The following is a 25,730-nucleotide window of genomic DNA, read 5'->3' as shown; positions in this document are numbered from 1 at the left end:
TTCTGTGGGCTGGATTCAGCCTGTTGGCAGCTTGTTTGAGAATCTACTCACTCTGCCGAGAGGGAAACTGAGGCTCACAGCAGCAAAGGGACCTTCCCGAGGTTTGTAGCATCAAGGTTTGAACTCGGGGCTGCTGACGTACAGTGGAGCCACCATCTGTTGGTCTCACTGTAGTTCTCTCTTCCAGACAGCCCTTTCCCCTTCAAACCTCGATCCTCATGCCTCTGATAGAACCAACCTTGCCCCCAGGCACACAACAGGAAATAGCCTGGGAGGTGAAACAGTGCCTCCCACCCGACTCTGCTCCTGACTTACTCTGTGACATGGGAAAGTCCTGGCTCCTTTTTGTATCTGAGACTTCTCATCTGTAGAACAAGGGCTGGGGGCTCAGTGACCCCAGAAGTCCCTCCCTACAGCTCTCCATGGCCTCTGGCCTTTTCCTCCCAGCGCCGGTACATCCCTGCCTCTGAGCTTCCCATATTGACATTTTGCAAACAGCAGCTGCCACAGAGACGTTGCCAGCCCCCGAGGTCCCAGTCCACATCATCTACATGATTCAACATGCTCGGTATCAGGGGGCCTGTCACCCATCTCACAGCCAGCGGCCACTGCGCCGTGCCTTATTGATTTGATGTATTAAACTGATGGATTTTTTGAGAAAAAAAGTGTTTTCTCTTGAAAGGCCAATATGTCTTGAGACTTCATATGACTTTGCAACAATTCCCCTCTGATCCTCATAAAGGTTTTATTTGTCCAGTGGCTGATAATGCACTTGTTCCGGCTTCCTAATCCTCCTTGGCTACTTCCCTTTAGGAATAACAACAACGGTAACAGCTAATGGGCACCTTAGACAGGACAGGTGTTGTCCTAAGCACTTACTCATTAATTAACTCACTTAATCCTCACAACAGTCCATGGGCTGGCTGCTTCATGTATGCCCAATTTGCAGATGAGAAGACTGAGGTTCAATGGCGATGTATCCTTTTCCCAGTCTCACATCTAGTTATTGATGGAGCTAAGGTCACCTGGTCCAGGTCCTCAATCTTTCTCGGTGCCTTACCACCTCTTATTACAATTGCTGGCCAGGGTTGGTGGCTCATGCCCATAATCCCTGCACTTTGGGAAACCAGGGCTGGAGGATAACTTGAAGCCAGAAGTTTGAGACCAGCCTGGGCAACAGGATGCGACCTTGTCTCTAGAAAAAATAAGAAAATTAGCTGCATGTAGTGGTGCATGCTTGTAATTCCAGCTACTTGGGAGGCTGAAGTGGGAGGATCGCTTGAGCCCAGGAGTTCAAGGCTGCAGTGAGTCATGATTGTGCCATTTCACTCTAGCCTGGGAGACAGAGTGAGACCCTGTGTCTTAATAAAAAATGAAAATAAAAAATTAGCTGGGCATGGTGGTGCATGTCTGTAGTCCCAGCTACTCGGGAGGCTGAGACAGAAGAATCTCTTGAGCCTGGGTTGAAGCTGCAGTGAGCCTTGATTGTGCCACTGCACTGCAGCCTGGGTGACAGACTGAGACCTTGTCTCTAAAAAAATAAAAAGGAAAAGGAAAAATTATTATAATTGTGAATAATGACCTTATTAGCAAGAAATAGTCATACGTAACTTTCTTCAACTCTTTCCAAATGTCAGGCTTGTGTGATTTACTGGTATTGTCTCATTTACTGCGTGCAACAAGTCAATTATGCCCATTTTAGGAATGAGGAACCCTACGGACAGAGGACCACTCAATGTCACACAGCCGAGACACGGTTCCCACCTATGTTTTTTCACTCAGTCAAGGATCTGGCCCTGGAAGCTCTCTCAGCAAGGGAGGGATCCAAGGCGAATGGAAAATCATTCCTGCAAACCCATCAATCCCAGCAATGAAGGGTCAGAGTTGGCATCGCAAAGCTGTTTTTTAAAAAGGCAAAGAGTGCAGCTAACAAGATCAGCTGTCACCTCCTGGCCCCGCACCTGATGAGAAATCATTTCATTCCTTCTGCCCCCTGGAGGTCACCTGTTCTCTGCCGCAAATTGAACCATTAGCGCAAGTTTCAGAGACTTGGGACAATCATCCCCACCATTATGGAGGCTTTGCCGGCATCACTAAGGCGAGGCTCTGCTGGGCCTGCCGAAAGACTGTCTGTTCTGACTTCCTGTCCTTCCACGAGCTTGCATTCCACAGCACTAAGAAGAAAAGTGAGCATTCATCACAGGCCAGGCATTCTGCATTGGTTCCCGATTGTTTAATTATTCCCATACCACCTTTTATTTGCCTGATGCCAACACCTACTTTTCTTTTCTAGCATTGACTTAGTTTTTCCTTAAGGTGACTTTTTTTTTTTTTTTTTTTTTTTTGGGACTGAGTCTCTCTCTGTCAGGCTGGAGTGCAATGGCGCGATCTCGGCTCACTGCAACCTTCACCTCCCGGGTTCAAGCGATTCTCCTGCCTCAGCCTCCCGTGTAGCTGGGATCACAGGTACACACCACCACATCTGGCTAATTTCTGTATTTTTAGTAGAGACGGGGTTTCACCATGTTGACCAGGCTGGTCTCAAACTCCTGATCTCAGGTGATCTGCCTGCCTCAGCCTCCCAAAGTGCTGGGATTACAGGCGTGAGCCACCAAGCCTGGCCGAGGTGACTCATTTTTTTTTATTTTTGAGACAGGGTCTCACTTCTGTTGTCCAGGCTAGAGTGCAGTGACAGGATCATAGCTAATTGCAGCCGCAACCTCCTGGGCTCCAGTGATCCCTCCCACCTCAACCTCCTAAGTAGCTGGGGCTACAGACATGCGCTACCATGCCTGGCTAATTTTTAAAATTTTTGTAGAGATGAGGTCTCCCTATATTGCCCAGGCTGGTCTCGAACTCCTGGGCTTAAGTGATCCTCCCACCTCGGCCTCTCAAAGCGCTGGGATTAGAGGCTTGAGCTACTGCATTCAGCCTCATTTTTTACATGTACATTTAAAAATGGGACTTTAGATTCCTGGTTCTCAAATTGGACTGCATATCAACATCACCTGTAGGGCCCATTCAAACACAGAATGATTCTTACTCTCAGAGTTTCTGATTCCACAGGTCTGGGCTGGGGCCGGAGAATTTGCCCAAGTGCCCAGGTGAGCCTGGTGGTGCTGGTGGGGCACTCAGTGTGTGCTGAGACCATTGGCTTAGATCACCACTCTCACTGGAAATCAGAGTCCCTTGCCTTAAAAAAAAAAAAAAAAGATCTGTCACTGACGGTACCTGCAGAAAACAGAATCCCCCAAATAGTTCAAGTGAAGACACTTGAATGAAAGAACTCCTTACAGAGAAGTGAGAAGGGTTAAGAGAATCTGAGGCCAGTCACGGTGGCTCACGCTTGTAATTCCAGGGCTTTGGGAGGCTGAGGCAGGAGGATCGCTTGAGCCCAGGAGTTTCAGACTAGCCTGAGCAACATAGTGAGACCCTGTCTCTACAAAACAATTAAAAATTAGTGGGTTGTGGTGGTGAGTGCCTGTAGTTCCAGCTACTTGGGAAGATGAAGCGGTAGGATCGCTTGAGCTCAGGAGGTTAAGGCTGCAGTGAGCCATGATCCAGCCACTGCACAATGCACTCCAGCCTGGGTGATAAAGCAAGACTTTGTCTCAAAAATGAATAATTAATAATAACAAATAATAAAAAAAAGTTACACAATATGGCTAGAAACTATGGAAGATTCTGAGTCTGAGGCCAGCCTTGTCTTTGCTTTAAAAAATTGACAAGTGTTAGAAAGGTGTTAAGGACCTATTAGCACCACACAGAGATTCTTTTGATTGAGGTAATAAGAATGCTAAAAATCAGGGAAAAGAGAATCACTTTTTCACTCTTTGGTTCTGACAGTTTAACGTTGTGATTCAACACCACCTTAAAGCACTTGTCCCCTGGTGGGAAACAGGAATGCGTAGCTCACAGCCCCCAGTGGCACCCAGCTTCTGGGACTTATTTACCAGCTCACACTTGGCACTGGGGGAGGGCTGCTTCTGGGGATGGGGGCAGGTTGATGTATGTCCCCCGGCATGTCCAGCCTGTCTCAAAGCTGGGTGGAGGTGGGCTCTGGTGGCCAGGCAAGCCCCCAGGCAGAGAGACACAGGTGCCAGCAGGTGGAAATGTGCCCCCAAGGGCCGTGGGCAGGCTGGGAGCACCGCACCGGCTGTGTCTGCCGCACTTTCACAGCCCCCTGCCACTGCTCCCTCCCCTTAAGTATTGATGTCCCCTGGAATCCCACTTCCCACATGGGTTCAGAGGCATCCTGTTGACTCCAACTACCTTCTGACAATCACAGCAGATACACAGGGAGTGCTGAGTCTTGCCAGTGCCCCCCACCTGTCTGAGCTCCAGCTCATGGACATTCCTACTGGATGTTCCACGGCTCATGTAGGCTCTGCCTGTCATTGTCCCCCTGCCTTAGCACTGTTCCATGCTCAGTGAGGAATGCCATCATCTGCTCACGTGTCCAAGCCAGGAACATGGCACCAGTGTGGCCTCCTCCCTCTCCTTTGCCATGAGGTTCATAGGTGCACAGCCCACTGAGTCCACCCCTCAGGGGTTATCAGTTTATCTACTTGTCCTCATTCCCACTGTGACCACAGTCCAGGCCACCATCATCTTTTGCATGGAGTGCAGCGGAAGCCTCCAAGAACTCTTTCCATCCTGTCCATCCATTCTTCACTCTCCTCTCAGCATACAGAGTTCCCTGGCTAAGCCCCTCACCTGCCCCTGAGCTCAGGTCAAGTCCAGCTTCCCCAACCTGGCTTCCAAGAATCCTCCAGATTGCCTTCTCTACCCTGTGACCTCCTTCCCCATCATGCCTGGTGGCTGGCTGGTATGGCATCCCTGAGAACCGAAGGGCCATTCCATCCCACTCAGCGGCCATCCTCTTCTGGACACCTGGTTCCAGAATTGCTTAGGACTCCGGAGAATATCTTGAATAAGAGCCTTGACTAGGGAATCCTACGCCCCACAGCCAGACCGGCTGCAGCAACCTGCTAAAAGCAGGAGAATATGGTTTCCAAGTGGCCACTCTGTCCTGATGACAGCCTCCTTGCTGACCATGGTTCCTGGAGGCAGAGAGGCATGAGTTTGAATCCAGACTATGCCACTACCTAGGTGTATAGAGCAGTTGCTTAATCCCTCAGAAGCTGAGTTTTCTTGTCTGCAAAACAGGTGATACGTTGCTACCTTGCAGGCTGTTAGGAAGATTTGGGGATATAATCCACATAAATTTTTGCGTCTAAGATCAGATTATCTAGAGGCGCAGCGTAAGATGAGGATTTGGGTGCAAAGTCATTGGTGAAGGAAATGCTCCCTAGGGAGACTGGTAAGGGAATTGAAGCTGCAGGACAGGGAAAGGAGAACAGAAAGCAAGGGATGGTGTCAGGCCAGTCTGACCCCATGGGGGCTTTGTAGTGTGGGTCACAGCTCAGAGTTGTCTTAGCCAGAGCCACAGGACAGGACCCTGCTGGTCAGTCATGCATTGATGGCGGCTAAGAGAGAAATATAAGTTCCCATTTTCTGAACAAAGATAGAAAAAATGGGCTCCGGTTGCCCAAAGACAATCATCCAAAGACAGAAACTCTAAAAAGAGAGCCTAGGAGATTGGGCGGGACATCAATATCCTCCTTTTTGACTTGGCACATAATAAAGACCTCATAACTGTCAGCCCTTATTGTGACAATTATAACAACAAGAACAATCGTTATTGTTATTAATTTCCTCGACTGGAGTGGGCTGAAACTCGCAGACGGATGCTCCCGAGCCCAGTAAGAAGATAAGGAAATAAATCTAGCAATCTAGCTGGAAAAGCACAACTCGGCCAGGCACACCTATAATTTCAGCGCTTTGGGAGGCCGAGGCGGGAGGATCACTTGAGGCTGAGAGTTCGAGACCAGCCTGAGCAACATAGTGAGACCCTGTCTCTACAAAAATAAAAAATAAAAAAATTAGCTGGGCATGGTGGCACTTACCTTTAGTCACAACTACTACGGAGGCTGAGGCGGGAGGATGGCCTGAGCCCAGGAGTTAGTGGCTGCAGTGAACTATGATCGTGCCACTGCTCTCCAGCCTGGACAAAGAGCAAGATCCTGTCTCAAAAAAAATCTATATATCTGTATATCTATCTATATCTGTATCTATATCTATATCTATATCTATATCTATCTATCTAAGCACAAGCCAGCTGGGTGCAGCTCAGGCCTGTAATCCCTGCACTTTGGAAGGCCAAGGTGGGTGGATCATTTGAGGTCAGGAGTTCGAGACAAGCCTGGCCAACATGGTGAAACTCAATCTCTACTAAAAATACAAAAATTAGCCGGGCACAGTGGCGGGTGCCTGCAATCCCAGCTACTCGGGAGGCTGACGCAGGAGAATTGCTTGAACCTGGGAGATGGAGATTGCAGTGAGCTGAGATGGTGCCACTGCACTCCAGCCTGGGTGACAGAGTGAGAGTCTGTCTTAAGGAAAGAAAAGAAATGGGGGCAGGGAGAGAGAGAGACAGAGAGAGACAGAGAAAGAAAGAAGAAAGAAAGAAGAAAGAAAGAGAGAGAGAGAGAGAGAAAGAAAGAAAGAAAGAAAGAAAGAAAGAAAGAAAGAAAGAAAGAAAGAAAGAAAGAAAGAAAGAAAAAGAAAAGAAAGAAAGAACCACAACCCCGCCAGGCATCGGGGTACCCGTGCCTATTTCCCCATGGTTAAGTTACTTCCGGAGCATCCCCACCTCCAAGCTCTGGCCCATCTCCCATCACTTCTGAAAGAGCAGAGCTGGGCCCTGCTGTGAGGGGAGGGGCGGGGGAAGCGTCCTGGCCCGGGGCCCACGTGGGCAGGGTTGAACGCACCCCCTGGGGTGTGGGGGCTGCGTGGGGAAGGCAGCTGAGTCAGTGAGCAGCGCCATGATGAGGGGCAGTCCCTGCCAGCACCAACAGGGGCTGGAAACCCAGCGATAGGAGCAACAGCAGCTCCGAGGTAAAGACTGTTGGGTTGGGGATGAAACCTCCTGGGGGCGGCCACCCTCCTGCAGGCTCAGTGCTCTCTGAATTTCCTGCTTCGCTCCCCGCTGCCTGGTGGCCCTTGGGCCAGCGAAGAGCTCGGAGGCTGTGAGTGTGCGGTGCCAGGGGGTGTTTTAACAACATCCAGGCTGCCAAGAGCACATTATTCTCTTACAACAATCCAAGGAATTGCCCAGGAGATGTGATATTTTGGTAGGGGGGAGAAAAAAAAAAAAAAGAAAAGAAAAGAAAAAAAGGGAAGAAGAGGAAAAGAAAAGTTCTCTGAAACTATAAAAGCACTGTTGCGCTAAGAATGATAGTGGGTGTTTCAGCGTCTGGGTTCTTCATCAGGGAGCAGGTGGGGACTCAGAATTTTCTGTTTATTTGTTTTATTTGATAAATAGTATTTCTTGGATGTCCCCGGGACATTCCAGGTGGAAGGAACAACTTGTGCAAAGGCAGAGAGCTAGAGAAGGACATGTTTGACAAGAAAAGCTGAAGATAAGGACTCCTGGTTGTGATGGAAATTCTCCTCAAACTGGCATGGGCAAAGACAAAGAATTAATTGGTTCACGTGATTGAAAGAACAAAGGACCGGCAGCCTCAGGCATGGCTGGATCTAGGGGCTCAAACAATGTCATCAGCACGCAATCTTCCTCCATCTCTTGGCTCTGCCTCCCTTGGCACTAGGTTCACTTTCAGGAAGGCTCTTGCTGTCTGGTGATTCAGTCAATTCCATCTTTACATCCTTCTAGCCTCAAACGTGGTAGAAATAGAAGGCTTCTAGGGCTGGGCATGGTGGCACATGCCTGTAGTCCCACCACTTTGGAAGGCTGAGAGAGGATGATCACTTGAGCTTGGGAGTTCGAGACCAGCCGGCGCAACATGGTGAAACCCCATCTCTACAAAAAATATAAAAATAAGCTGGGCATGGTGGTGCATGCCTGTAGTCCCAGCTACTCAGGAGGCTAAGGTGGGAGGATTGCTTGAGCCCAGGAGGTGGAGGTTGCAGTGAGCTATGATCACACCACTGTGCTGCAGCCTGGGTGACAGAGTGAGACCCTGTCTAAGAAAGAAAAAGAAAAAAAAAAAAGAAAGAAAGAGAGAAAGAAAAGAGACAGAGAGCTTCTCTTTCCCAGTAGTTCCTGCAAAAGTCCTGAGGTTGAGTCTCATTGAATAGACTTGGGTCATGGGTCCATGTCTGACTGCCCATGCCTGGTCCGTAGTTCCTTCTCTAAAGTGTGGGTCTTGGGAGACCACATGACTAGTGTGACCTGGAAGGCAAGCCATGGGGATGTGTTCCTAGTTCCATCTTCTATTCGCTACTTTTTCTTTCAGAAATCATATGTACCCTCACAATTTCATTTCTCCCTGTTGACTCTATCTCTAGCCTTGACCTCGTCAAGAGCCCCTGGGCTGTATTTCCAGTCTCCATTAGATATATCCCCATTATGTTCCTCTAAAAAAATTGTAATAGTACAAATGACTTGAGCTCTTACTATGTGCTATTTATAAGCTCCTTACATTGCTGTGCAACTGAATCCTCACATCACCACAACACTGCAAGACAGGCGTTATTACCCCCATTTTATTTTTTTATTTTTTGAGACAGAGTCTCGCTCTGTTGCCTTGGCTGGAGTGCATTGGTGCTATCTCGGCTCACTGCAACCTCTGCCTCCTGGGTTCAAGTGATTCTCCTGCCTCAGCCTCCCGAGTAGCTGGTATTACAGGTGCATGCCATCACACCCGGCTACTTTTTGTATTTTTAGTAGAGATGGGTGTTTACCATGTTGGCCAGGCTGGTCTCGAACTCCTGACCTCAAGTGATCCATCTGCCTCAGCCTGCCAAAGTGCTGGGATTACAGGCATGAGCCACCGTGCCCAGCCATTACCCCCATTTTACAGATGAAGGAACTGAGGCATAGAGAAGTTCACTCCTGAACCAATGACTGGAGTTGGAGGGACATGGCACTCTGACTGGCTAGACCTGAGTCATGTCCCCAGCATGGAGCCCAGATGTGGGTCAGCTGCAAAGGATCCATGTAGACAGAGAAGAAAGAGTCTCTCCCGGTAAAAAGCATGCAGGAATCATTATAATATGGGTAGGAAAAACAGCAGTTGCTCCCTAAACTAGATGGCAAATGATGGTAATCCAATTTGGACAAATTTGTAGGAAAAGGGAGCTGTGCTATCTCAGGGAATACAAAGAACATTTGAACTGCCAAACTCCTGGAAGGACAGGAGTGCAGGTGGTCTTCAGGAACAGCTGGAACCAGGTGCTCATGTGGTCAGAATGCTCAGACTCTCATCTGAACTGCTCTTTCCTGGTCTACTTCAGTGGTTCTAAGTGCAGGTTCCTAGAGGAGGACTTTGATTGGTCAATTATAAGTCAGATAATCATACTGGACCAATCAGCTATGCCAGGAGGGCAGGACCTCACCAGAACATGGCTGACTGGGAGAACCACAAGGTTGAAGTGTGGGAGTAGCAATGATGGGTTCTAGAAAAAATGTGGGGTAGGATACACGGCAGATAAAAGTGTAGGTGACCCTTGAGGGCAAGCCTGCTGTGTGTGTGAGGTGGCATACTTAGGGCTGCAGGTGGGCCAGGTGTGGTGGCTCATGCCTGTAATCCCAGCACTTAGGGAGGCTGAGGCAGGCAAATAGCTTGAGCCCAGGAGTTTGAGAACAGCCTGGGCAATATGGCAAGACCCCATCTCTATAAAAAATAAAAAATTAGCTGGGTTTGGTGGCGCACTCCCATATTTCCATCTACGTGGGAGGCTGAGGTGGTAGGATGGCTTGAGCCCAGGAGTTTGAGGCTGCAGTGAACCGTGATTGCACCACTGCACTCCAGCCTGGGTGACAGAGCGAGACCCTTTCTCAAAAAAAACCCCACAAAAACAAACAAACAAAAAAGAACAAAACAAAATGTATAGTTGGAGGTAACACAGAACCTCGCACTAACTGGCCTAACAATACAGCAGTTTATCTCATGAAACCCAGAACAGGGCAGCTCCCAGGGCTGGTGATTGGTCTGATGAGGCCATCATTCCATCACTCTTCTCTGCGTCTACAGTGTCAGCTTCACCCTAAACTGGTGGCGGCAAGCTGGCTCTCAGTGGTGATCATCAAATCCATGAGAAAGAAAGGGAGCCCTTGGTCCAGCCACAGGATAAAAGTTCTTCCCCAGTAATGGGATCCAGAGAATGCTGACTTAAGCTTCGGTCCCTGAGCCGGCCCCTGCAGACAAGGATGGGACAGCCATGACAGGCTTCCATCATCAATCAGGACCTCCCCCAGAACCAGGGTCTATTCTAGAATGACTTGCTACCCTCTGCTGTTGTGGGAGGAATAGGCACAGGGTGAGTCTATCTTGGGTGGCCCCTCATCTCATGGCCTCTCTGCCTCTGTTGGACAGGGGTCCTGTGGCTGTCTGTGGTCTCCGAGGTGCTGTACATTCTGCTGCTGGTGGTTGGCTTCAGCCTCATGTGTCTCGAGCTCTTCCACTCCAGCAATGTCATCGACGGGCTCAAGCTCAATGCCTTCGCGGCTGTCTTCACGGTGCTCTCAGGTAAGGCATGGCTGGTCCCGTGGCCTCTCAGAGCAGAGGCGAGAAAGGGTGCTGCCCTTGGAGTAAGCCCTGGTTGTACCAACCGGGAGGCATTGGACAAATTGCTTCTCTTCTGTGAGCCTCAGTTTTATCGTTTGTAAAAAATGACCAATGCATATTGACTGAGCATCTAATACATGCCAAGCACCGGACCAGGTACTAAGGCTATAGTAATGAGCAAAAGCAGGCAGTCCCAGACCTCAAGGAGCATAACACATGTGGGAGGGAGAGGCAGATGAATTTGAGATGTCTTCAGGAGATCAGTACCACATGGTCTGTGATGGATTGGATCTGCAGTGTCAGCAAGGGAGGCAGTTGTGCAGAATAGGCTGACTGTGCCGCCTTTCCCTGGGATGTAAAAGAGAAGCCACTTTGGGGTGGAGGGCACATTGCTCCTCTTCCTGAGCTCATCTGGCTTTGAGAACTCCACTTGGAGATGCTGCATGGGAAGTCGAATGATCAAACACATCCGGAAGCTCAAGGGCAAGAGTGTGTTGGGCAGGGATTGTGGGAAAAGGCCACGGAGCCAGGGATTTTGAGGGTTTCAGGAAGAATGGGACAGTCAACTGCATCATAGGACTCAGGAAGATGGAGACAGATGATTCCAAGCAAACACTTAGATTTGGTGGGCAGGTGCCCAGGGTCGCCGCAGCAGATTCAGGTCATCAGGGGTTAAGCTGGGATTACGCAGGAAGGGAATAAAGGAAGCCTATAAACTAAAACATCAGGAGGCCTGGCAGACAGAGCAGTGGCTTGGCTGTGTAAGACATTTGTTCCTAAAAAGCTGAGTGTAAATTGAATTTCTATAAATTTAATCCTATTCTTCACGCATTGGAAGAACTCTCTATTTAATGAAACCAAAACGATGAGCCCCTTGGTAAGGGAAGTAATCTCTCCTAATTGAGGTATGTACATTTGACAGAGGGATCTTTCAAAGAATAGAGCTGCATTCAAGAAATTAGAGCACATGCCATAGATCAAAATGTGCCAATCTGTCATCCCCAGGATGTGGGAAATCCAATCATCACAGTAAAGAAAAGAAGAAAAATAGAACAATTGTCACAACACACAGACAATGTGGGATTTGGCCTCCATGCACCCCATCCCCATGTACCCCATCCCCATGCACCCCATCCCCAGCTGTCCAAGGATGGAGAGCTTGTTTATTCTTTTTTTTTTTCCCCTCCATCTTTTATTTATTTACTCAACCTACATTCACTGAAGGCCTAACTGGGCACTGTGCTTGTCTGGGGGAGTTGAAGGAAAAAGACTCAGTCCTTGCCCTCATGAAGCCTTTCTCTCTCTCTCTCTCTCTCTTTTTTTTTTTTTTTTTTGAGATTGGGTCTTGCTTTGTTGCCTAGGCTGGAGAGCAGTGGTGCAATCACGGCTCACTGCAGCCTTGACCTTCAGGGCTCAAGCGATACTCCCATCTCAGCCTCCTGAGTAGCTGGGATTATAGGCAACCCCCATCCCCCCGACCATGACCAGCTAATTAAAAAAAAATTTTTTTTAGAGATAGGGTCTTGCTATGTTGCCCAGGCTAGTCTCCAACTCCTGGGCTCAAGTAATCCTCCTGCTTCAGCCTCTCATAGCACTGGGATTACAGGCATGAGCCACCACGTCTGGCCAAGTTTGTGATCTTGTGGAGAAATGTATTCATCAGACGATTCTAACTTGGTGTGTTGACCTCTATGGACTGGGTGTGTTAACAGCTCTGCAGGAGGGGCACCCACATTTGCCCAGGGAGTCGGGATGAGTGGGGTGGGCATGGGGAAGGCAACATTTGAGTGAGACTTGGAAAATAAGTAAGAGTCTGCTTGGTGGACAACTTGAGGAGGGCATTCCAGGTGGAGTGGACAGTGTAAGCAAAGGCCTGATGATGCGGCATATTCTGGGAACTTCACATAGCTCAAAATGGTGGGAAGACTGGGAGTAGGGAGAGGAGGAATGTTGAGAGATGAAGCTGGAGAGTTTTGTGAGGGTCTCAGTGCTTTATAGAGTCTTTGGATTTTACCATATAGGCAATAGGGAGCCACTGAAGAGTGTGGAGCAAGGGGCAACACAGTTGGGTTTGCATTTGGGGATTGTATCAGTCCATTCTCATGCTGCTAGTAAAGACATACCCGAGACTGGGTAATTTATAAAGAGAGAAGTTTAATGGACTCACAGATCCACATGGCTGGGGAGGCCTCACAATCATGGTGGAAGGCAAATGAGGAGCAAAGTCATGTCTTACATGGTGGCAGGCAAGAGAGCATGTGCAGGGGAACTGCTCTTCATAAAACCATCAGCTCTCGTGAGACTCACTATCAGGAGAACAGCATGAGAAAGACCTGCCCCCATGATTCAATTACCTCCCACTGGGTCCGTCCCATGACACGTGGGAATTATGGGAACTACAGTTCAAGATGAGATTTGGGTGGGGACACAGCCAAACCACATCAGGGATGATCTCTCTGGGTTCAGGGTGGAGCATAGATGAAGTGGAGCAAGAATGGAGGTGGGGAGGCCAGCCAGGAGGCTGCAGGAGTCATATTGATGCAAAGCAACAAGGCCTAAGTGGAGAATGGGTGAGGGCAGGGACAGGTGCACCATGCAGGAGGTAAAGTCAGCTGGGCTTGGGGACTGGTTAGGAGAGGCGGGTGGGAGTGGGTGGTTAGGGGAAAATAGAGTCAAGGTGAAGGGTTTCTAGCTTGGAGTGCACAGAATTCAGGAGGTCCATGAACCCAGTTGGGGGAAATAACATCTTTATTTTTCTAACATAAAATTAGCTGTCATTTAGCTTTCCTCCAACAAATCACAGTAGTGGGGATGAGACCCATGACATAGTCACCAATAGTAATCTGTACTTTTCATGAAATCTCACCACAGCTGCAGCTATCTCAAAATGCACTCCTTCAAAAGTATGATACTTGGCTGGGTGCGGTTGCTCATGCCTGTAATCCCAGCACTTTGGGAGGCCGAGGAGGGTGGATCACGAGGTCAGGAGTTCGAGACCAGCCTGACTAACATGGTGAAACCCAGTTTCTACTAAAAATACAAAAATTAGCTGGGCATGGTGGTGCACACCTGTAATCCCAGCTACTTAGGAGGCTGAGGCAGGAGAATCACTTGAACCCAGGAGGTGGAGGTTGCAGTGAACCGAGATCGCACAACTGCACTCCAGCTTGGGTGACAGAGCAAGACCCCATCTCAAAAAAAAAAAAAAAAAAAAAGTATGATACTTATTAAAGTTTCCACTGAATCTCGTTTCATATGTTAACAAAATGGCACATAAATTCCTATACAACAATTTGTTTGAATATATTGCTAACTGTATTTCAATGTAATTGATTTCTTCTGTACTATGTATTTCATTTTATCTAGTGGAAAACATTATTCTGAGAAGGGATCAGATGGTCAGAGGGACCCTGACCTGGGAGATCCCTCGGCTATCCTTTGGCTTGGAATAGGGTGAGCAGTGGTCTAACCAAGATGGGGAAGAAGTGGAAGGGGCTGGAGGGGAGATGATCAGTCTGTTTCAGACAGTCTGGGCATGATGTCTCGGGGGGCAGGCATCCAGTCCCCTCTCCTTCATCAGCAGGTTCATCTATCCTTTTCTTCCCCTGCACCAAGCATCAAAAAATCCCCTCCGTTTTTCCAAGCATGTAGCTCTTCCCCCAACCTGCTCACTCCAGCCACAAAACAAAAGTCTGTTGTTGGCCACAGGCAGCCAACACCGGTTCTTGCAAGCAGTCTTCTCATGGGGCAGGAGGTGGGGGACTCTCCTCTACCTCCAAGGGCTTCTCAAAGTTTCTACCCTCAAGAAAACAAATAAACCAAGCCAGGTTTCCTCCTAGTGGGGAGACCCACTGTGAAAGCAAATACGATTGTCTCCATAATTCCAGGCAGATAAACAATCCAGGCTCAGGGAGGTTAATTGACTTGCCCAAGGTCATGCAGCTGGTCATTGCAGAGCTGGGATTAAACCCAGCTCCAGTTGGCTTCAAAGCCCTGTGCTCTTTTCACAGACTCACACTGCAGGAGTGACCAGGAGGGAGGACGAAGATTTTAAGTCTTCAGAAAACAGTAACTGAGAAGGATGTAGCAGCCAGATGATGGAATAAGACTGAGGTAGCAAGTGGTGGAGAGAAAGGATTTTGTATTCATGCCCGGGAGAAGATAAACAGGAGAGACACAATATGAGGAGATAAACTTCGAGGCTGCTGCTGAGAGCTGGGCGTCTGGCCAGGAAGACATGGGAGGCTGGTCTTTAGGGAGCCCCTTGGAAACAGGGCAAGAGGTGGTAAGGGGCTTGGAGGAGGTGGAGAGGGCTCCTGCTCTGCTCCTGTGGGAGGGAAAGTGCTGCTTTCTGTCTAGGAAGAGCTGGCAGGCAGGCTTGGGCAGAGGCCAGCAGCCAGGTCCGTCTGGGGAGAGGCTGGGCTCTGACGTCTGCTGGACCAGCTCAGCCCAAGGTCAGTGCCTTGGTAGAGAAAGCGGAGACTGGGGCAGCCCTTCCTCTAACCAATTACAGTCAGCCCTCTGCAGCCATGGGTTCCGCATCTGTGGATTCCACCAACCCCAGAGCGAAACCATTTGGGAAAAAAAAAAAGCAATTAAAAAATAACAATACAACAATAAATACAATAAAAATAATACATAAAATAATAATACAATAAAAATAATACATAAAATAATACAAATTTAATAACAATACAACAACTATTTACATATCATTTACATTGTATTAGATTTTACAAGTAATCTAGAGATGATTTAATGTATACAGGAGGATGCATGTAGGTTAGATGCAAATATTAAGCCATTTTTTAAAAGTTAAAAAATTTATTATTATTTTTAAAGACAGGGTATTTCTCTGTTGCCCAGGCTAGAGTGCAGTGGCACAATCACAGCTCACTGCAGCCTCGACCTTCTGGGTTCAAGTAATCCTCCCACCCCAGCCTCCTGACTAGCTGGGACTACAGGTGTGTGACATCATGCCCAGCTAATTTTTTTAATTTTCAATTTTTTTGTGAAGATGAGGTCTTGCTATATTGGCCCAGGCTGGCCTTCAACACCTGTCCTCCAGCAATCCTCCTTCCTCGGCCTCCCAAAGTGCTGAGATTACAGGCGTGGGCCCCAAATTATATCAGGGATTTGAGCATCCTTGGATTTTAGTATCCGTGGGGAGTTCTAGAACCAATCCCCTGTGGATACCAAAGGACGACTGATTTATAATTCATTCATTCATTATGATTAATCACAATAGCCAGCATTGACTGAGATGTGATAAAGGCTCTCTCCTTTGACCCAGTTTGAATCAGGCCCCTCTGAGTCCTTCTTCTGACTAGACCCCAATCTTGGGTTCTGTCCTTGGTCCACCCAGTCCCATTTTAGCAAGAATCCTGCTGGATCCGTGTATCAAAAACCCCCCACCCTTGATATCTGATCAAATTCCTCCTCCCTCACCCCTGATTGTGTTATCACCCTGGCCTGCCTCCAGCAAAACCCTGTTGAGTCAATTTAGCCAGAACCCCCTTACCCCTGATGCTTCCTCATAGTGATTTTCATCTGTGAACCCCACCCTGCTCCTTGGCTATGAATCCCCACTTGTCCTTGTGTTCAGAGTTGAGCCCAATCTCTCCCTACTACTGCAAACCCCCAAGGCAGTGGTCCCTCTTGAATAAGTCTTCCTTACCGTTTTTATCTAAAGTGTTTGGATAAGTTTTTCTTTAACAGGTTGAGTGTGATGGCTCATGCCTGTAACCCCAGCACTTTGGGAGGCTGAAGGTGGAAGATCACTTGAGGCCAGGAGTTTGAGATCAGCCTGGGCAACATAGTGAGACCCTGTCTTTATGAAGAAAAAAAAGTAGCTGGGCATAGTGGTGTGAGCCTGTAGTCCAGTCCCAGCTTGATATGGTTTAGCTCTGTGTCCCCACCCAAATCTCACCTTGAATTGTAATAATCTCCTCATGTTAAGGGCGGGACCAGATAGAGGTAACTGAGTCATGGGGGAAGTTTCCCCCATGCTATTCTTACGATAGTGAGTGAGTTCTCAAGAGATCTGATGGTTTCATAAGGGCTTCCTACTTTGCTCAATACTCATTCTCTCTCCTGCCGCCATGTGAAGAAGGGCATGTTTGCTTCCCTTCCACCATGATTGTAAGTTTCCTGAGGCCTCCCAAGCCACACAAAACTGTGAAACAATTAAACCCCTTTTCTTTATAAATTACCCAGTCTTGGGTATGTCTTTATTAGCAGTGTGAGAATGGACTAATACATAGCTACTCAGGAGGCCAAGACAGGAGGATCCTTGAGCCCAGGAGGTTAAGGCTGCTGTGAGTTATGATTATGCCACTGCACTCCAGCCTGGACAACAGAACATGACTCTATCTCTCAAAAACCATTTTTTTTTTCTTTAACAGATGCTACTATGCGCTGGCCCTGGGGTAAGCCTGCCACATGTGTTAATCTCTTTACTCCTCCTATAGCATTACATTCATTCTACAGATCAGAAAACTGACTTGCCTGCAGCCACATAGCTAGTAACGTGTTGAACCCTAGAGTCTGCCATGGTGAAGTGTTCTGAGCAGGGCTTTGCACCCAGGACTTCAGGTTGTTATTATTATTCCTAGCTGCCTTTGAATAAACTGAGGGACAGATCTGGCCCCAAGGTCCAGCACTCTCAAAATGAGGCTGGGGCAATTTGAACAGATATCAAAGGTGGGCAATTTTCAAGGCTGGGGCCCAGGGGCTGGGGTTTGGATGATTCAGTGAAGGGAGAAAAAGGGTCAAGGCTGTCTCCCCACTCAGTGTTGCTGGCAGCAGAGGGTTATATAGGAAGGTGGCCCCCCAGGACTGAGGGACAGGGTTGGGGAGGGTCAAGGGAATGGGAAGTTGGTGACTTCTGGCTCCCTTGGTCACCTTCTCCAGCCAGCACAGGGCTTGGAGCTCACGATACTGCTAGGGACCCATGAAATGTTTAATTTTGACTTCTTTTAAAACCAGAAGAAAAAAAGAATGTAATAATAATGAAGATACAAAAATGAATCTGGACAGGGTCATATTTGTCTTTATACCATTACTGTCATAAAAGGTAAATCTTAATACTTCTTTTATGGAGGAACAGGTCTACGATGGCAAAAGTGCCCAGGGCCCATAAAAGTCATAATGTGGCCCTGAACTAGACCACGGCCTTTCTTGTGCTCTCCCAGCCGAGCAAGACTAATTCGAGACCAGGGATGGCTCCGGCTGCCCATGTCCCCACTCCCCCCAAGTCTTGTGACTTCGGTCGAGAGGTGTTGGGGAAGATAGGGCTCTGCCACCCTCTTGCTGCCCAGTGGCCAGGGGCTTAGATCCAGAAAGGGCTGTGAGCGGGCTGGGCAAATTTCTGTTCCTCCCCCAGCTCCTCCAAAAATTGAGGCTGATCCACTAAGGAAAAAAGAGAAAGTCGTTTGGAAAATTCCTGCACAGTCCGGCTAACTGTGGGCTTTCAGGAAAAACAGCACTGGCACAAAGAGAAACCTGTCCATCTCCGGGAAATAATCAGCCTCGTGGAGAAATCAGCAAGCATCTATTTTGTTACCTAAAGAGAGAATGAAATTTCACAATAAAACCCAAATTACCAAAGACAAGGTAACTCTTTGAAATCCGAGTTTCAGGTGCCATCTTAAGAGTGTGGACCGAGTTGAAGAGCACACTCCTCCATGGCCTGCGGGGTGGGTGCCACCAGTGTGTTTTGGACAGGAGTTTGGGGACCTGGAGGCCTGGGGGCCAAGGGGCAAAGCATACCAACTTCACTCCACTGCCTATACCCACATCCTCGGGAACTAGGTTGTGAGCAGGCACAGTGCAACTCCCCTGGGCCTGGTACCAGTGCCAGGAGCCAGGCAGCATGTGGCTTCTTAGGAAAGCAAATTTGCAGAGCCATTTGCCTTACGATCTCATCTGTGCTGCCTTTTAGGAGTGAATGTGAGCCATGCGCTCACTGAGTTTGCCTTTTTCCATCGGCTGCCAGGAAGCTCAGATCTAAGTTCTGTGTTCAATCATGACACCTTCCCCCAAGGAAGGCTTCCTTCCTGTTACACTTCTTAATTCCTTGGCATTTTCTTGGAGCTTACTCTTATTGTGGTGACTTTTGGTCTTGTGCTTCTTCCTGTAAATGGCCACAAATTATCTTAGGACAAGTTTGCTGGGACCCTAATTCCACCAGTCACCACTGCCACCTTCACCTGTGCTGAAAGAATCCCCCACCCATAACCCCTTCTGTTCAGTTTCCCTGGCCTGGCAGACTTGGTTTCTTGCTCATAGCTTAGAGGGCAAGTATTTTTGTGTTTAAAAATGCAGAGGGTCTAAGTCAGAAAGATGAATATTTACATATTATTAAAGATCCTTTTAGTTGTAAGTGAAAAGAACCTGATCAAATTAGCTGGAGGGAAAAAAGGGGATCATGCTGGAAATCTGTTGGTTCAGTAATTGAAAAGTGGAGGGGGTGGGCTTCAGGCACAGCTGCATCCAGGTGATCATGTAATCAGGAATCTATATCTCTAAACTCTGCCCTCTTCTGTGTTAGTATCATTCTCAGTCAGGCCCTCTCCATGCGGAGAGGATGGCTACAAGTAGCCCAGGCTCATTTAAAATTCTAGAGGTAGAGAGAGCTCCTTTCCAATAGTGTCTGCTTGGAGTTTTGTCCAAAAAGGACTATAATTGGACCAACTAAGTCATAGACTCATTTCTAAACAAATTACCATGCCAGAGGATGAATTACTCTCATTAGCCAGGTTTGGTTGGGTCTGTTGGCACGTCCATGATGTGGGCTCAGTCATGGACCAAGCAGGATTATCATGCAACAGCAGGCAAGTGGATGCCAAAATGAACTGCTTGATACAAGCCCAAATGTGTTGTCAAACTGGGAGATTATCAGAGTGTCCACAGTGGAGCTGAACGATCCAGTGCCCCAGGAATGGCAGAGGCCTTATTTTGAGTTTCTCCAAAGCAGACCCTAAGATGAAGATTCAGGTGCAAGCAGTTTCTTTCGGAGGTGATCTTAGCAAGTACGGTGGGAGAGTGGAGAAGGATGCCAGGAAGGGAGGAAAGACATTAAAGGGAGTATTGACGAGAAGGTAACCACTATGGGCCACTGGGGCTCAGTCCCTCATGGAGGCTGAGTAGAGCACACCCCAAAACTGTTCACTCAATGGGTGAGAAAGCAGTGATATTTGCTCATCAACTTCCATCCACCATTAGTTTAGGGTCACTCCTGAGACATTAACTCCCCATAATCTCCAGCCTTCTCCACCGAAGAAAGCAAGTCTTTGAGGAAAGAAGTCACCAACATGTGTGGGAACTGCCTAACCAAAGCCACAGATGACGCCTGGTGTGGGCCAAGGAGATATGGTTGGAGGCAAGACAATGTCTGCCACAGAAAGTCAAGTCAAGACAAGGGGGGGATCTGACACCAGCTGGTCTGTGCTGATGCAATTCTGATGCCATCTTCCCAGAAGCAGCATCACACTCCACAGGCTTAATGCATGGTCCTCAGCAAGACTGCCCCCACTTCAGATGCCAGCTGCAAGTTCAGGGGTCCCCAGGCCACTATCACTTCTGACCAACTGGCTACAAATACAAGGCTTCGATAATTCACTAGAATGATTCACGGAATTCAGAAGTCACTCTACTTAAGGTGACAGCTGTATTATAAAGAATACAGATCAAGACCAGACAAAGGAAGAAACACATAGGGCAAGGTTGGCAAGGGTCTCAATGCAGAGCTCCCATGCTGTCTCTTTGTGGAATCAGGACACATCACCCTCCAACACATCATGTGTTCACCATCCAGGAAGCTTGCCTGTTAGCTGGGCATGGTGGCACACACCTATATCCCAGATACTTGGTAGGCTGAGGTGGGAGGATTGTTTGAGCCTGGGAGGTTGAGGAGGATGCAGTGAGCCATGATTGCACCACTGCACTCCAGCCTTGGTGACAAAGTCCCTGTCCAAAAAAAAAAAAAAAAAAAAAAAAGGCTCTCCTGTGCTTCAGTGTCCAGAGTTTTTATTGGGATTTTATGACATAGGCACGATTGATGGAATCATTGGCCATGTCGATGTGTAGATGGTCTCAATCTCCAGTCCCCTCTCCTCCTTGAGGTCAGGCTGGCTCAAAGCCCCAGCCCTCTAATTGCAAGGCTGATCTTTTTAGTGACCCTCCCGCAGCCCCCATTTTGAGTCATCATCTCATCTCACTAGCATCAAATCTGATGTGATTCAAGAGCCTCATGAATAACAAAGACACTTCTATTACAAACTTCAAAGGATTTAGAGTGTCCCTCCTGAAACAGGGACAAGGGCTAGTCAAATTCTTTATTATACAACAAGGGTCCTGGGTGGGGAGACAGGAGCACGTATCTGCAGCTGAGCTGTCACCTGCTCCCCTCTCCCAGCTATGTTCAGTTTGGGGCAACTAGAGCCATTGACACATTAAGGGAGAGGCCTGGGAAGTCTTCCCTGTTTGGGGACTAATGCCTTAAGCATTTGCAATAGGGCTGGGCCTGCTTAGCTTGGCCCTCTATGGGGAGTCCCTGTGTGTTTTAGATGCTACAGATTTCACCCCTCTGTAGCCATCCATTTCACCCCTCCTTTCCCCAAGGTAGTGGACCAAGCTGAGTCTCTCCAAACTCAGTCTTCTAAAGCTAAGGTGGCCAGTGCTATTCTTATCCCTGAGCCCAGGTGTGCAAGCAACACTTCAGCTCTTTCATTTCTGGATAGGACCTTAATTTTAATTCTAAGCCCCCATCCCCCTGGGCTGGTAGAAGATTTATCTTCAGAATTTTGCGATGTTTTCTCCCTTCTGCCTTTGCTTGGGGCTGTGCCACCATTTTTGGCTCTTAATGCAACATCTGGCAAAGAGGGGGCGGGGTTTGATCTTTGTTGTTATCATCTTCATCATACAGGTCACAGTGCCCAGTCTGAAATCCTTGGGTCTAAAAGTGTTCCAGAATTCAGAACTTTTTAGATTTTGGAAGGTAACATAAGACATAGACTATCCATTCCATCACACCCCACCAGCAGCTGGGGCAGATCCCTATAATCAAATCCATTCATATTTCTGCTGTAGAACACATATGCAGGCTGGCAGGGGGTGATAAATCAAGATAGTAAATAGCCTCACATCCATCCAGGTCAGGCTTATGTTCCAAAGAAGTTTAGGCCAAGTCAGGTATTGTGACCAGATGAGTTGCGAAAAACATTTGGATTTTAGAACTTCTGGGAATTTGAAATCACAAACAAGAATCATAGCACCAATAGCTCACATTTATTGAGCACCTACTGTGTGCTGAGACATGACCTCTGTCCAGCTCTATTGTTACTGGAAAGGGGTCCCTTGTCCAGACCCGAAGAGAGGGTTCTTGGATCTCATGCAAGAAAGAATTCAGGGCAAGTCCATAGAGTAAAGTGAAAGCAACTTTATTAGGAAAGTAAAGGGATAAAGAATGACTACTCCATAGGCAGAGCAGCGGTATGGGCTGCTCAATTAAGGATACTTAGTATTATTTCCTGATTATATGCAAACCAAGGGGAGGATTATTCATGAGTTTTCTGGGAAAGGGGTGGGCAATTCCCAGAACTGAGGGCTCCTCCCCCTTTTAGACCATACATGGTAACTTCCTGATGTTGCCATGGCATCTGTAACCTCTCATGGTGCTGGTGGGAGTGTCTCTTAGCATGCTAATGAATTGTAATTAGCATATAATGAGCAGTAAGGACAACCAGAGGGCACTTTTGTCACCATCTTGGTTTTGGTGGGTTTTGGCTGGCTTCTTTACCGCAACCTGTTTTATCAGCAAGGTCTTTATGACCTGTATCTTCTGCCGACCTCCTAACTCATGCTGTGACTTGGACTGCCTAACCTCCTGGACATGCAGCCCAGTAGGTCTCAGCCTCATTTTACTCAGCCCCTCGTCAAGATGGAGTCACTCTGGTTCAAATGCCTCTGACACTACAATGGTAGGTGCTCTTATTGTCCCCATTTTATAGTTGAGAATACTGAGGCACAGGCTTAGTAAGTGGCGATTTTGGCTTCAAGGCTCGTGAGCTTTGCTATTAGACTGGTCCATGTAGTCTACTGCTGGCCATCCATGTCCATACGGCCCCTTCTGGTCCCCAGGGGCTCTTTGCTGCTAGGACTGGACATGAGATGGGAGAATGAGGCTGGTAACTTCAGTACGCATGGTCTCCTCACTCCAGACTGGGGGGTCTCACATCTAATGCCCAGAGCGACCATGGAGGTGACTTAAATGAGTGCAGCTGCCCAGATATAATACAGCAGGGAATACGGCAGCAGAGGTGAACTTCAGAGCTCATATGCATGGCATTCGAGGAAGGTCAAAATCTGTTTTCTTAACTCCTGATTTTTAATTCAAAAAATTTTAGACAGCTTTATTGAGGTATCATTTACATATCATGCTTAAAGCATATAATTCAATGATTTTTAGTAACCATCAGCATAGCTTAATTTTAAAATGTTTTCATCACCCCAAAAAGAAACCCCATGCCACTAGCAGTCACTCTTCATTTTCCACCAATCTTCCCAGCCCTGGGCAACCACTGCTCTATTTTCTATTCCATCAATGTGCCTATTCTAGACATTTTCTATAAATGGATTTATAGAAGATAGGATCTTTTATGACTGGCTTCTTCCATTCACTTCACACGCTTTCAAGTTTCATCCATGTTGTAGCTCGTACCAGTACTTTGTTAGGTTTATGGCTAAATAATATTCCATTGTATGGATTGACCACATTTTCTTTTCTTTGTTTTCTTTTTGAGACAGGATCTCCCTCTGTCACCCAGGCTGGAGCACACCAGCACAATCAGGGGGCTCACTGTAGCCTTGGCCCCCCTGAGCTCAGGTGATCCTTCCACCTCAACCTCCTGAGTAGCTGGGACCACGTGTGCCACCACACCTGGCTATTGTTTGTATTTTTTGTAGAGACGGGGTTTCGTCATGTTGCCCAGGCTGGTCTTAAACTCCTGGGCTCAAGCTATCTGCCTGCTTCAGCCTCCTCAAGTGCTTGGATTACAGGTGTGAGCCACTGCGCCCGGCCCCAAATTAATTTATTTACTTGTCTGTGCCCAATTCCCTGGACCAGGTTTTCTCCACCTTGGCACTACGGACCTCCTGGACCAGATTGTTCTCTGCTGTTGGGGGCCGGCCTGTGCATTGTGGGGTGTCCAGCAGCATCCCTGGCCTCCACCTGCTACATGTCAGTGGCACCCCCTCCCCAAGTCACGACAACTCGGAATTTTCATGGGGGAATGTTCAGAGACAGTGACTCCAGGACTGGCTGGACACGGAATCAGCAAGACTGCTGGTTTGGGGTTGGGAAAGGGGAAAGTGAGGTCAGGTCATGGCTAGACTTGGATGCCAGGCTAGGAAGTGTGGGGGTGCAATGAGAAACCACCAAGGGCTTTAAGTGAAGGAGTGACAAGGTCAGGGTGAGTCTCACAAAGACTGTTGTTGGGGTACAGGAAGGGCCGGCAGGGCCGGTACAGACTGGAGAGCACGGCTAAGAAGTGACTGCAGGTGTCTGGCCACAAGGAGATAGTGGCAGAGGGAACGGAGGACTGTGGATGGGCTCCAGAGAAGCAGAACTGGCAGGACTTGATGATCCACAAACTGCAGGGCAAGGGTGGGAGTCATGGAGGATGCAGATGCCAGGCTGCGACCATGATGGGGAAACAGGGGAGTCATCCCATGAGGGCAAGAGCATTGAAGGAGGAGAGTGGTGCATTCTGGGCGTGTGAGGTTTGAGGCAGGACCTCCTGCAGGAAATACTCCATCATCACATCTCAGTCTTTGCAGGGCTAGGAGGGCGGGGAAGGGAAGAGAGGAGAGTGGAGGGCCCCTGATAAGGTAAGAGATGGAGCAGGAGATGGGAGGCAGAGGAAGATGATGAACAGGCCCCTGGGACAGAGGGAGACACACACTTAAGGAGAGAGAGAAAAGAACACAGAGAGAGAGAGATGGATGGAGACAGACAGAGAGAGAAGGAGAGAGAGATGGAGGGAGACAGAGAGAGAGAAAGAGAGAGTGATGGAGGAGACAGAGAGACAGAAGGAGAGACAGATGGAGGGAGACAGAGACAGAGAGAGAGGAGAGAGAGAGATGGAGACAGAGACAGAGAAAGATGGAGAGAGAGATGGAGGGAGACGGAGACAGAGAGAGAAGGAGAGAGAGAGGGAGGGAGACAGAGAGAGAAGGAAAGAGAGATGGAGAGACACAGAGACAGACAGAGAGAGGAGAGAAGAGATGGAAGGAGACAGAGGGAGAAAAGGAAAGAGAGATGGACAGAGGCAGAGACAGAGAGAGAGAAGGAGAGAGAGAGATGGAGGGAGACAGAGACAGAGAGAGATGGAGGGAGACAGAGACAGAGAGAGATGGAGGGAGACAGAGACAGAGAGAGATGGAGGGAGACAGAGAGAGAGAAGGAGAGAGAGAGATGGAGGGAGACAGAGACAGAGAGAGATGGAGGGAGACAGAGACAGAGAGAGATGGAGGGAGACAGAGAGAGAGATGGAGGGAGACAGAGACAGAGAGAGATGGAGAGAGAGATGGAGGGAGACAGAGAGAGAGATGGAGGGAGACAGAGACAAAGAGAGAAGGAGAGAGAGCTAGAGGGAGACAGAGACAGAGAAGGAGAGAGAGATGGAGGAAGACAGAGAGAGAGAAGGAGAGAGAGATGGAGGAAGACAGAGACAGAGGAGAGAGATGGAGACGCAGAGAGGAGAGAGAGATGGAGACAGAGACAGAGAGAAGGAGAGAGAGTGAGGGAGACAGAGAGGAGAGAGAGATGAAGGGAGACAGAGAGAGAGGAGAGAGAGATGGATGGAGACAGAGACAGAGAGAGAGAGAAGGAGAGAGAGAGATGGAGGGAGAGAGAGAGAAGCAGAGAAAGATGGAGGGAGGAAGGAAGTGAGAGAAAAAGGAGGAACAAGAGAGACACAGGGAGCAAACAGCAGCAAACGGGCCGACATTTACTGAGCACCTGCTATATACCAGCCCATCATCAAAGTGTTAATCCTATGAGAGGGAAGGCCACTGACTCTCCTCAAAACCCCTCTGCAATTCCCGGAGCCTTGAAGGCCCTCCTTCTTCTGT

The 25,730-nt window shown here is 48.3% G+C and overlaps 1 protein-coding gene across 5 annotated transcripts in view; it reads left to right on the top strand.

Annotated features, from left to right (window-relative positions):
* GSG1L (GSG1 like) overlaps positions 1 to 25,730 on the top strand; it is a 285,264-nt gene that overhangs the window by 181,832 nt on the left and 77,702 nt on the right. For 3 of the 5 annotated variants that reach the window (XM_016929683.4, XM_016929682.3, XM_016929684.3), the window contains exon 3: positions 10,404 to 10,556. The exons of 1 other annotated variant lie outside the window; for it this stretch is intronic. In XM_016929683.4, the coding sequence (XP_016785172.1) occupies positions 10,404 to 10,556 (153 nt within the window). Of the gene's footprint in view, positions 1 to 6,861; positions 6,961 to 10,403; positions 10,557 to 25,730 lie in introns of those variants that run through there. One more of the 5 variants, XM_003315030.3, reaches the window with a different exon arrangement.

The sequence above is a fragment of the Pan troglodytes genome, chromosome 18 (genome assembly GCF_028858775.2).
Source record: "Pan troglodytes isolate AG18354 chromosome 18, NHGRI_mPanTro3-v2.0_pri, whole genome shotgun sequence".
NCBI classification, from domain to species: Eukaryota; Metazoa; Chordata; class Mammalia; order Primates; family Hominidae; genus Pan; species Pan troglodytes.
Note: the sequence above shows the minus strand (reverse complement) of the source record. Positions and strands in the feature narration are given on the sequence as shown.